The sequence below is a fragment of the Cataglyphis hispanica genome, chromosome 5 (assembly GCF_021464435.1).
Source record: "Cataglyphis hispanica isolate Lineage 1 chromosome 5, ULB_Chis1_1.0, whole genome shotgun sequence".
Taxonomy (NCBI): Eukaryota; Metazoa; Arthropoda; class Insecta; order Hymenoptera; family Formicidae; genus Cataglyphis; species Cataglyphis hispanica.
In genome coordinates, this window is record NC_065958.1 from 4120639 (window position 1) to 4133268 (window position 12630).

The 12630-nt window shown below is 37.5% G+C and overlaps 1 protein-coding gene across 8 annotated transcripts in view; it reads right to left on the reverse strand.

Annotated features, from left to right (window-relative positions):
• The window catches only part of LOC126849571 (Krueppel-like factor 6), a 307018-nt gene that overhangs the window by 21999 nt on the left and 272389 nt on the right, over positions 1–12630 (reverse strand). For all 8 annotated transcript variants that reach the window (XM_050591528.1, XM_050591526.1, XM_050591524.1 and 5 more), the window contains 4 exons: positions 4628–4798; positions 4093–4335; positions 3532–3743; positions 2561–2787 (listed from right to left, as the gene is read on the reverse strand). In XM_050591528.1, the coding sequence (XP_050447485.1) occupies positions 2561–2787; positions 3532–3743; positions 4093–4335; positions 4628–4798 (853 nt within the window). The remainder of the gene's footprint in view (positions 1–2560; positions 2788–3531; positions 3744–4092; positions 4336–4627; positions 4799–12630) is intronic.

Here is a 12630-nt window from a genome sequence, read left to right on the forward strand (position 1 = left end):
AGCAGAAATAGGGAAATCTCCTTCGGTTGTCTCTGTGTGTGCGCGCGGGGGATACGTACATGTACATACTGAGAGGTCCTTCCGAAGAGAAACTTCGCCGATGGATTTCGTAACGAACCTTCACGTCGTCGTCGTCGTCGTCGAGACTCGCGATCGACGACACGCTTCGTTTCGTGTCCCGCTACTGCGAGTTCTTGTCCGCAGGGTAATTAGATTCCATCGAGTGAGATCAAAGTCTACCGTCATTTCCATCCCCGCGAAAAGCTTCGCTTCCCGAAGTTTCCCGGCGCGATCGTGTTTTTCTCCCGACGGCGAACTCAGAAAGAGGATTTCGTCAAACTTTTTTGACGTCGAAATCACGACGGAAATCTCTTCACGCGGCGAATGGATATAATCAATAAGTACAGAAATAGTTGCGTAATTGTTTCTCTGACATTATGTTGCATGACACAAACATGTTTCTAAATTTTTTATTTTTTTCTTAGTTCGATATATCTTTTGCATAAAAAAAAATAATATTTATACATAATTACTACATCAAATAAAAAAATCATAATCCACTAGGATATTTTTATAATATAAAAAGTAGATATTTATGTATCTCAAATATGCGTTTAAAAAATTAAAGAAAAAAATGTTTTAGTTACTATAATTTAATTTTTTCGTATGAAAGAAAGGAGATATATCGCCATGTTTTATCCAGTTTCTCATAAAGTATTTCGACCGGTCAAAAATCTCAAAAGGAAAAACACAAAAACCGTTGCACGAAACATTTCAACTGCAAAGCAAATATATATTTGCATCGTGATAGTATGAGATACGCGTAGAAGTGATGAAAAAGGAAGGGAAAGAGGAAACGCGATCGAACTGATACCCGAGGGCGCTTTTACACCTCTTTTGCGTAAATGTCTCGAGATAAACGTCCTACGGCGAGAGCCGCCGTCCGTCGTCTAGCGCAGCCGTTCCGCCGACAGAGAGATCCTTGCGTCAGGACGAATTCATAACAAAGTCATAATTGCGGGACGGGTCCCGCAGTATGCATAATCCCGTAGTTAGCAGTTCTGCTTAACGATCCGCGAGAAGCAATCCCAACGTACCTGCCACGCTGCAGGATGAAGGCGTCCCGGCCAACCCATCCCTTATTACCTCCCTCGTTCTCCGTCTCGCTCTCACCCTCGCCAACGATGCAGTATCCTAAGTTATACGCTAAGGGAACCCATAGAAGCGCGAGGACACGTACACCGCACCGCAGAATGTACCATACGACTGGCAAAACCGTAGAGCTTGAGTGTGACGCGACAAAAACCGTGGATAAAGAGCGACAGAAAGAAAGAGAAACAAAGAGAAATAGATAAAACGGAGAAGGAGGATGGATGATGCAAAGAAGAGAGAAGGCGAAAGAGACGGAGAAGACAGGAGAGTTGGTTAATTACAATCTCTCTGCCTGCCATCGCTCACCGCAAGCGACCGCGAAAAGGATCGAGTGAGAAAGGAGGATAGCGAGAACCATGCTAATATCGCGTTCGAGCAGTAACGTGCACCGTCAACGGTAGCTCACGGAAGTAGCAAAGGCATTATCTCTTTATAATGGAGGAGAACTTCATCTTATTTTATATCAAAATGCAAAAATTGTCGAAAAATTTATCTCATTTCACAAACTAATAAAGATATCGAGTATCTATGTATGGCAATAACTAATATGACATGACAAGCGCAAAAATATATATAAATAATTTCAAATAATATCAGTTATATAGATTTACATAATTTTTCAACAAAATAATTTTGCAATTGTTACATTTCTGTAAGTTTTCTGAAAATTAAATCGTATTTAATAAGTTGCATTAAATCTATCAAATTCATACGCATATGTATATTATTTTTTATTGCTATAAAACTATTACAATACACTACAGAAATTTTCAATAATATTAAACTGTATAAAACATTAGATAGAAATAAAAAGATGGATAAAAATTAAAAATAAACGAAATGGATCTAATATACACGTCGTATAGTATTTCGTTGTTGGAAGAATTTATCAATACAATAGAGCAGAGAAAAATACTCGTATACAACAATGGCCAATTAGAGAGGCACGTGATGTCAAGCGGATGTTTTGATTCCATCAGAGATGAATGTGCGAATGTATGAGCGTTACATTTGTCTGCTTCGTTTCATCAGCGAGATAGTCTCGCTCGACGCGTTGACGCGAATAACGAAGCACCCCTAATTCGGGCCCCGTAATTAATTATGCGCCCGTTGTTTCTGTAGCGAAAGTGTCAGGTAGTGGTTTGAAAAATTTGTCACAACTCGCGCTGACGTGCTTGTAAACGCTTCTCGTGCACGTATTCATTACCGTACGCGTGTAGCTCGTCGTAATAATAGTTCAATTCGACTACTCCGATGATTATTATCTCGGTTCGCGTGATATGTCGCGACGGACTATCGGATTATTTCGCACCGGTAGCGATCACGATCGACTAATTTATCGACAGACTCGATATATCCGCGTCGGCTTCAAATCAACTACTACATACAGTTGCATTAATTCACTCACCCGTGTGCGTCCTTTGATGGGCCTTGAGATGCGAGCTCTTGGTATACACTTTCTTGCATCCGGGGAACTGACATTTGTGTATCCTGCGTTTCGTATCGGGTGGACTGTGCTCGTTGCTCCTTGCGTGGTGCCTGTTGGCCACGGTGGTCGTGGCCGCGGTTGCACCCGCGTGTGCGTGTTGCGTGCCGGCGACCGCGGGGAAGCCGTTTGCCGTGACGGAGATCAGTCTACAAAAAACGCGATTTGTTTCCTCTCATTGGTTATGCATTGGCCTCGTCATAATTATTAGTCCGTTGCGCGCGTTGTCGAGACACGACGGACGTGCCCGGGTCCCGTTTCCCCGTTTGAAACGGGCCTGTGCGTGTCACGATTCGTTTCCTCGATGGGTTTAACGCGCGCGAATCGGGGAGTAGCGTGATCGGTAGAATGACATATAATCGGTGTACGTCTCGTGCTTCGAAAGAAACGCGAGCGAATCATGAGGAGCGCAATTCCGGCAACGGGCTAATGACGGACCGCAACAGCAAATTGTTTCACGCTTCTTAATCGACGCAATGAGAACTTAGGATATTCAGAAATTACATCCCGATAAAAAATGTTAACTTTTTAAAATAAATACGTAGTTTTTTTTTATTTGTAAATTCCTCCTGTAGAAAATTGCTGCAAACGAGAATTAGATGGGATAAACCAACCCGGAAAGCGTATATAGCCACTTTGTGTCAGATAACTCCGGTTACAGTCAATCAAGATAATTTCCGAGCGAGACGTAACTAAAGCACATCCGTCTTTCGTAGGACAAGTTAACCGTGTTGCCTCTTTCACAATTCTAGAGTGGATTAAATTTTTATTCGACAAGAATAGCAGTAACAAAAAAAAACGCCAAAGCGTAAAGCGACCGAGCAGAATGTTTCTTTCATCGATCGTAACATGCGATACGTAAATACAATTCGAGAAGTACATATAACGCTTACCTTGCGACACCTTGCGCGTTGCCGGTAGTAACCCTGACGATAGCGCTCCTGCCACCCGTGCCATGAAGGTTGAGGTTGTGCACGTCGGGCATCGAACTCCCACTCGACGAGTGACTGGAGTTGGAATGACCTTGACCCGACCCAGGACTCGACGGTGGCGTCAGGATCTGACCTTCGCTTTCGCATCCGCTGTCTTCCTCCTCCTCTATCTCCTGCAGCAGCAAAATATCGCGTATATTATGCAATGAGATTATGATAACGGAATCGAAAAGATACAAGAGATATAAAAAAAAATATATATATATAAATATACAGGAGTGTTAATAATAATTTTTGTAGATTTAAAATTTCATCAAGATTTATCAAGTATTTTATTACATTGCTATAAAAAAAACTATAAAACAAAAATAATATTTCTACTCCGGAGTAGACAAATCAGTATTTAATCACGATATGATTAATTATGTTTTTTGGTCGGGTATCAATTTTAACAAGCTACTATATATTAAAAAAAAAAAAGAAAATTGTTAATTGAGAAATTATTAAGAATTTATAACATACTTCGTGTTCTTCATCCTCCTCGAGGTCTTCGCTGGGCTCTTTCTTGAGAATGAGCGCCGTGCAGGAAAGAGAGGGTGAGCTGTCCCAGGACAGCGCTGAACACGCCGAACTTGCCGAAGACATCGACAAGGAATCGAGGTGACGGTCGAGGAGATCCCTATCACGGCCATTGTCATTATGATCGCCGGGACTGAATTTGATGTCGTCCAAACAGAGGGGATCCCTCTCGTCCGATGTCGTCACCTGATCAAAAAAAAGAAACTGGAATAATTTTCTAAAATGTTCGCAAGATTAATGGAGATTAATTTTTCTGAGAGACTAATAAAATTATCAGTAATTTATATATCTTAATAATAATAAATTATATATATATATATATATATATATATATATATATATATAAAATGACTATAGAGACTAAATAAACATTATTTATATATAAAATATTAAAGTTTAAATATAGAAAAATGTGATGTGAAACGATTTAATAGTAACGAGGTTAACAATAGTCTAAAAAAACTATTTGATTACTCACCTCCATTTTGATTGGGGGGTCGAATTGTGCGTTTGTTCCGGTAGACGTCGTCCACGAAATCGATGGCGCCCTGAAGAGGTTCCAGGGCGCCGTGTCCAGTTCCGTGGGGAGTTTTTTATACGATTGCAACTTCGGCTCGTCCTTCAGGTACCTCTCCATCTCGTAGCATGTCTAGAAAAAAAAGACAAGAGGGTTTGTTAGGGGTCTGCAACGTCTCTTGAGTATCCCGCCGAGCCAGTTACGCTAAAGTGGTGGCAATGGGCGCTACTGTGGCTTACGTTTAATGATCATAAAAGAGGAAAATAAGATTACTTAAACAATATATATAAAGTTATATGTAAACTTATATATCTCTTATATTATTTTAATATTAGTTATTAACATTTAAATATTGATATAATGATTCATTTATATTTTTACATAGAATAATTCGCATTAAAATTTTGCAAAAGATCATATGCAAAAAAAGTATTTTATCAGCATAAATCTAACAGTTTGTGTCAATTATTGAAATATTAAAATCTCGATGCTGTTTTACCTAGATATAATTAAAACTGGTAAATTGAACTACAATAAATGTATTAAAAAAATATTCTAGTCACAAATGCGTCCGCAAAAGTTAAATTACATAATATAAAATCAAAATACGAAACACTCTTATAATGTGTTTAAATTGCTCATAAAGGCGAGAAGTCCGCAAATGTTGTAGAAATTATCTGTAGGAATCAAGCATCCCATATGGGAAAGTACATCGCCGTCAACGCAACTACTCGCGAGTTTGCAAAGTTGGTATTCTCCCGTAGGCTGTGCTAGTTTGGTACAGTTCCTTGGAGAGAGTACAAAGTTATGCTACTCTCTGCGAGGAATTATGCATCAACTATACCCCACAAATAAGATTATAGCATCCCATTCTGGCTAAGTCTCCTTCGGGTCCTTCGTCCTGTCAACTTCTCTTTGGACGCACTTCGCGAAGCAAATAATCGACAAATAATAGCTATGTTAAATTTCAATTTTAATATCAAATAGTTAAGTTTAATTTTTTCAAATATTTAAGTATATATTACCAACATCTAAAACAATAGTCTGTCCGCTTGTGCAAGAATTCGATTATTGAGTTCTGTGTAGGAATCAATTAACATTGTTTTCGCCCCGACGCTATTATTTTCATTTATTTTAATGAAATCAAAAATTGTTACATTGTAATAACAAAAGAAAAAATATAATAAGAAAAAAAAAACTTATAATTAATACGAATGAGATAAGCGATAATCGGTAAAAAATGCAAAAACAGAAAATATTTAATACGTTTAATTATTTCGCATATTATTTTTTACTTTCTTAATCTTTCAATAAATTTTTAATAAATCAGCAACTTTGAAATCGTTTTAATTTTCTAATATCTGTTATATGTATGCAATTTAACAATATCTATTCTCAAGATCCAAAATTCTTATTGCTCTCTTGTTATTTTAATGTTTTTATTCTAAACTAGCATATCGTCGCGATCTTTTAGTAAGTTTTCTCAACAATCGATAATGGTACTAATTATTGGAAATGGTACGATATTTTGCAAAAGTAAATTATACTGATGTCAAACACAGCCATATTATTTTTCTTTCCGTCTGCAAGTTATACAGATGATAGCTGACGCAAGCACTCTTTGTGCACTTCTTCGGGTATCTTCCTTCGGGCATTGTCTGCCAATTTATTATTCGCCCTAACGGTTACCATTACAAGCGATGGTTTTGTCTGACGCTATTACAAATGAAGCTATTCGCCTTCTATAAAGCTACTTTAAGAACTTTTGTTACATGCCGGCGCTGATAGCGACGTAATAGGTTGAGAAATCTGTTTTTAATGTCATGACAACCACATATGTCTTAATAAACGGTCTCTTTTGTGCAACAGATAATTAAATTATAATATGATTATAATATTTTTTTAAGAACTGAATTTTAAGAATAAAATATTTACATTTATTTGAAGAACTTTAACAATAGAGCAGTACGCGCGCGTTTTATGTTAAGTTCTTTAAGCAATTTAAAAATACGTAAAACTAAATGGATTTAAGAAATTGACCGTTTGTACTAATAATAAATGAACCGAGACTTTTAGAACCGATTTTAAAATTTAAACGGGAAATGTGTAAGGCTCTCTTTTTTTCTCGATCATTTTTAAATACCATAATTTACGATAAGTGTGTCCAGAATCAAATAACGAGCAAGAAGTCAAATTTATTTTTCTGTCTGACAAAGATTCTTCGGGAACTGCAAAAAAATGGTCCCGCGCTGAAGTTCGAGGGCTGCGTCTAATGCTGCCAGTCCCTTCTGCGAGAAAAATAATCGCCGCTGGGCTCCTTCATTATTCACGATTAAAGTTCGTCCAGGGGCACCGTGGGTACGACTAACGGCGTTAATATAACTTGGAAAGGAATTTTATCACTCGCTTAGGGATCGTTTCTCCTTCCCCAGGGCTTGCTCTGGCATCAACTGAACTTTACTAATCCTGACCTCCGAAGCATAGAGTTCCATATAGACGCGGCTGATCTAACCCGTCAACTTAATCCGTGAGAAAATTTTCGAGGAAAACAACATTAATCATCATTGCGAATTGAACAATATTAATGCGTTTAAAACTGCGCGGATTTCAATTAATTCTGCAAAAGCTCAATCATAAATTATATATGTCTAGTGCTTAAAATCAATGAAATATTGCAGAAACATATTTATACGTGTTAACAAATCAATCTGGAAAATAGGGAAAGCGAAGATAAGGAAAAGAGAATATGAGAGAAAAAATACATAAAATCTCCGTCAAGAGTTAAAATAAAAGCAGAATAAATATTGAATTGCGAGTATCAAGAATAAAAGTGAAAATATGTCGTAATTGTAAAATGTGAAAACTATTTAATTATAACTTAATCAGTTTCAAATGTATATTAATATTTAATAATTACTATAATAATGAATACATTTTAAACTTTTGGTTTAAACAAGAAAAATAAATCACAAGCATTTAAACTTCTATTTCTGAATAATACGCATGAAAAAAAGTTAAAAAATTAAAAATATTTTTAATAAAACTATTATAATGTATTACATTAATATTAATTATATGCAGCGTGTTGCGTTTCATCGCAAAACAAAAGGTGAATGCATTTATAATGCTACGTGTGACTCATGTTCGAGAAAACGGGAGTTGATCTTTTACAATTTCCTAGATTATTCCGGGAAGGTAGACGGGAAAAGAGAAATTTTCATGGAAGATATTTGTGATTTCCTTTGTTTCGCCGCACTATATAATGATAAACCGGCTTCTTTTACTGCTACTTGAGAGTAACGTGCGCGAAAGAGAGAATTGCCGGCAGCTTTCCGGTTAAACGCAAAACTAATCGGCTTTACGATTTCGCGGAGACGAGCACGTTCTTTAGCCCATCTTTTGGCTCGCGTTAAATCCAAAATTACTATAACTTAACAATATATCCGAATTCTATAATAATTTAAAAGTCTGTTTGTCCGCAGTCGATCATAATAGCTGCGCTAACGTTTTTCGCCGGATGACGCTGTAACTATAACTGTAACTGTAAGCATACAAATCGAGGAATTACGTTTTTCATGTTAAGTCCAGAGACCATCCGTCTTTGGATTCATAACTTGACTGCTTTCTTCATCGTGTTGTAAAATTTCGCTAGAGAAATCATTACAAGTATGTTAAATCATAGCGATTTAAGAACCTGTTCTCATCTTATACGAATGTCAAATATTATTATACAAGATACACGATTATTTTATCGTTCCATTATTTCATTCTGTTTAAATATTTCGTTTAAACTTCTCGTTCAAACATCTTTATATATATATATATATATATATATATATATATATATATATATATAATTTAATTATTCAACATTGCGAGAGTTGTGATGTGCCGCTTTTAATATTGGTAAACGAGTACAGATGATCCCGAAGTTATGTCACCAATTTCTTCGGACAACATAATGAGATGATATTTCTCTCGCGAGACCTAAACAAACACTCGGGGATAAGTGAGAATTTTTTTACGATGTTTACCTTCTCTTAGCTGACGAAGGGATCGCTGCGAAAGTAATGACAATGAAAAAATTTCGTAGATCGATAGGCTGAATGCTGACTGAAAAAGAACGATGAAAGAAAGTGTCCCGACGTTTTTTTTCTTTTTTTTTATATATTTATAAATCTTTTAGTGAATTTATAAGGCTTCAGTAAGATTTTTGCTACACTACACAAGCGATAAACGTAAAATATTTTCATCGCTTATCAAACATTCTGATAAATATTAAAGTGTAATTATTTTGAATATTGAAGTTAAATATTTCAAATGCGTCTTAACGATATCAGTTTCTAAACTTTTACAGCTATTAATGATAATATCGATTTATAATTTGTTAGAATCATGCGTATCAAAGATTAAACGAATATAATATGCTCATTAGATTTTTCATCAAAGAGATATCGTTAAATATAATTATCAATATATTACTTATTACTAATGCTTTAAATATACACACGCGTTGTCTGTAAGACATCAAATTTCATGCCAACCCATGTTATCATTCGCTTGGTCTCTGATAGCAACAGTAAAAGCTGATATAAGCTTGAAAGAATATCGCGCTTGAAATTCTTATTTCTCTCTTCAATAGAAACACAATTTGATTTTCTGGTAACCTCCAGCTACAATTACGTTTCATTCGATTCATATCACGTGATGTTGTGATATCAAAGAACATTTGCGGATCTTTACTTTCCGCGAAACCATCGGGACTTTCCAGATTCGACCAACGAGGTTATATCTCGAAAGGAGAATGTCTTCGTTGGACGGGCGGCAGAAACAGCTCAGAGATAATGGTCACTCCCTACGACCGATAAGACCGTTCTTAATGATAACGGCGTCATTTCGGAGTTCACGTAGGTAGGATAAAACTCGATTCGTCGGTGGGCTATTACGTTGAACAAACAGTGGAAAAAGAAAAAAAAAGAGAAAGAGAGAAAAAATTGATCGGATCGTGGAGCGAAAGGCCAAATCTGAACGGACAGAGAGGACATCGAGAGCTTCATCCTAGATTCTTAAAATCTCTTATCGTGTAGTTTGCCCGTAGATCTTGGAGAATCGAACTTTTCTCTCTGAAGGCCATCCTCTCAACCATTCTTCTCTCTCGCTCTCTTTTCCTCGATTGTAGTTTACGCAAACTCAAATCTTGCGTTACTCATCTTGTGCGGAGACATTTCGATAGTAATGAGGCAATAACGGAATCCACTGGATCTGACAGTAATAGTAAAATAAAGCATTCTCAAGGAGCGATGTCTCTGAAGCAGCAGGCTCGAGAACGCAATTGGCGAAAGAGTTTTTGGTAGAAAATATTAAGAAAGAGAGCGAGAAGAGAGGACGACGGAGGAGTCATCTCTCTGAAGAGAAGATGATAATCTTTGCCCGTTGGCGGAATTTCGCTCCATGGATTCATCTTTTCTCTCTCGTGCGTTTTTCAACCTTCACGTCGCGCGCCTCCCTGAAGTTCCGCAGTAATTCTACAGGACTGTCATTAACAGAGCTCTCGCGGCTCGCTCGAGAGCGAATGAATGATAACCCGAGCCCTATTCTCTCTCTCTCGCGGTCGCTCGCTCACACGCTTCAGCTCGCATTCGCCTGCTCGAATCCGCGTGTACATTTGCGAGCGAGCGAACGAGCGAGCGAGCGTTTCGATGCGCGTTGCAGCTCTCCTCCTGCCACCAAGACCACCACTGTGGCGGTCTGCCAAGTCGTTAAAGAGATTCCCCGCGACTTTAAGGACGCAGTAAAGCCGTGAATTTATCTCGTCCTTATTTCCTCCTACTTTTGCTTCTTCCCCGCGCGCATCTCCCTCGCCTTGTTCCCGGAGCGACGAAATTTGGAAAGAAACGCGGACGGTCATTCTCTTACATCCCTATATATCCTCCCTTTTAATCGCCCCTCTCCACCTTCTCCCCGAATTCCTCTCTCCATTCGTTTGGTTGCAATGGTGGAAAGGGGACGGCGATCAGGTGCTTTCCATGGATATCGAGGGGTTCTCTCCGGTCCCGCGGGCTGATTAAATGGAGTGTATCCGTATCTTAATCTCATACTATACGCGCGCTCTCTCGTCCTGCGTCAGAGATACGAAACTACGAAAGCGTCGAGGCCAGCGCAAGAATTTACGATCTTGAGCCCTTTGGGCGTTTGAATCGTTATCTCGATTTTGCGGAATCGAGGAAAAGTATCGAATAACGGGACACACAGATTTTATATCGCGGTCTCTATCCCTTGTCCTATTGGCGCTCTCTTCTCTAAGACCCTAAATGTATATTGTTCATGTGACATTTACAAGATATCTTACTGAAAAAACCCGCAAAGAAATGCTATAATTTCTTATCGCAATACTCTCCATCCTAGAAGTAAATTGGACTCGTAAAACTACGTCAATAATAAAATATTTATGCAGAATTTTTTAATGACACTCCATAAAAGAACTTGTGTGTATTTATTTCTAGAACTAAAAGAACGTAAATTAAATTTATGGTGAAAGTTATCCCAAATAAGTAAATCTTATAATGAATTGTATTTATTTATTTATTATTATTATTAATTTTCTTAATTATATAATACAATGCAAATAATTAGTGCAACATTCAATATTTTGTTTCAAATACATTCGTTTCAAATCTATTAAATATTAAAATAATAGCTAGGCATTTATAAACGTTTATAGAACATAAAATTGAAAAAAAAAAAAAAAAATATATATATGCGCGATGTTTTCATATAGGCAGCTTTTTCCAATTTATATCACACAATATTTGATAACTATAATAATTTAAAAAAAAAAATATTTTCTACGTTCATTGAAATTTTTCAAATCCTAAATCTCTTAAAGATAAATATATTTAAACATATTGTTGACGAAATCTTCCTCGCAAGCAATATCGATCGCGCGTTGTCCGGTTCGGATTCATCGAGGAAATCCCGACGAAGCGACATTCAAGTGAATGGCATCTAGAACGCGAAATCGCGGAGAGATACCATCCAATCTGATCGTGTTTCGAGGCTTATGGTCTTCCTCCGCCATGCCGGCCGTCCACTCGAAAACGCAACGGAACGCCGTCGTAGAGAAGACGATATCCCGGGGTCATGGTTAACGACGCTAACAAGCCGCGGCTGAGTGACTTATGACTAATTCAGCGTCCCTTCTCTCTCTCTCTCTCTCTCTCTTTCCTTCCCTCAAGTCTCGTGATAATTCTCAGGCAGATGCCTAAGAAGAAGAGAGGAGAAATAGAGAGAGACTGGCACACAAAGAGCGAGCGGCTCTCTTGTGCGACCAATAGAATGCAATGAGGGCTAGCTTAGGCTCGTTAGGGTACAGTCGTACAAACGAGACGTTGCAATTGTTTGTTATTATTGTGACATCACCTCCTTAAGAGCCCTCGTGCTTCTATGCCTGTTAATCGGTAATTTGTTACAACCTCGACTCGCGATAAGAAATTGAGAGAAAGGGAGCGGAAGTGTACAATACGATTTTCAAGTGTACAATTACAAGTCAAACATCACATTCTCCTTAAAGAAGAATCGTACAAATTAATGATGCAAATTTAATTAAAGCCAATATTACAAGATTCAAAAATATGTCATTTATTTGTTCATATAGACATAGACATTTAAAAGGATGTATTTAAATTAGTATATATATATATATATATATATATATATATATATAAAACTCGTGCTAAAAATAGTTACGAAACATTTTGTAACAGCTGAGCAAGATTCGAGATAATGTTCAAACAAAGATATCGTCAGAAATATAAAATTATTGGCTTGCGATACGCAACAATACGGCAAAATCGGTGTTTGCAACATGAGGAGCACTTGCCCCAACGATATCAAATTTGCCTACGATGCGCTGTAGTTTCATTACGACATCGAGCGTAATAGCAGCTAAAGAAACAGACCGATTT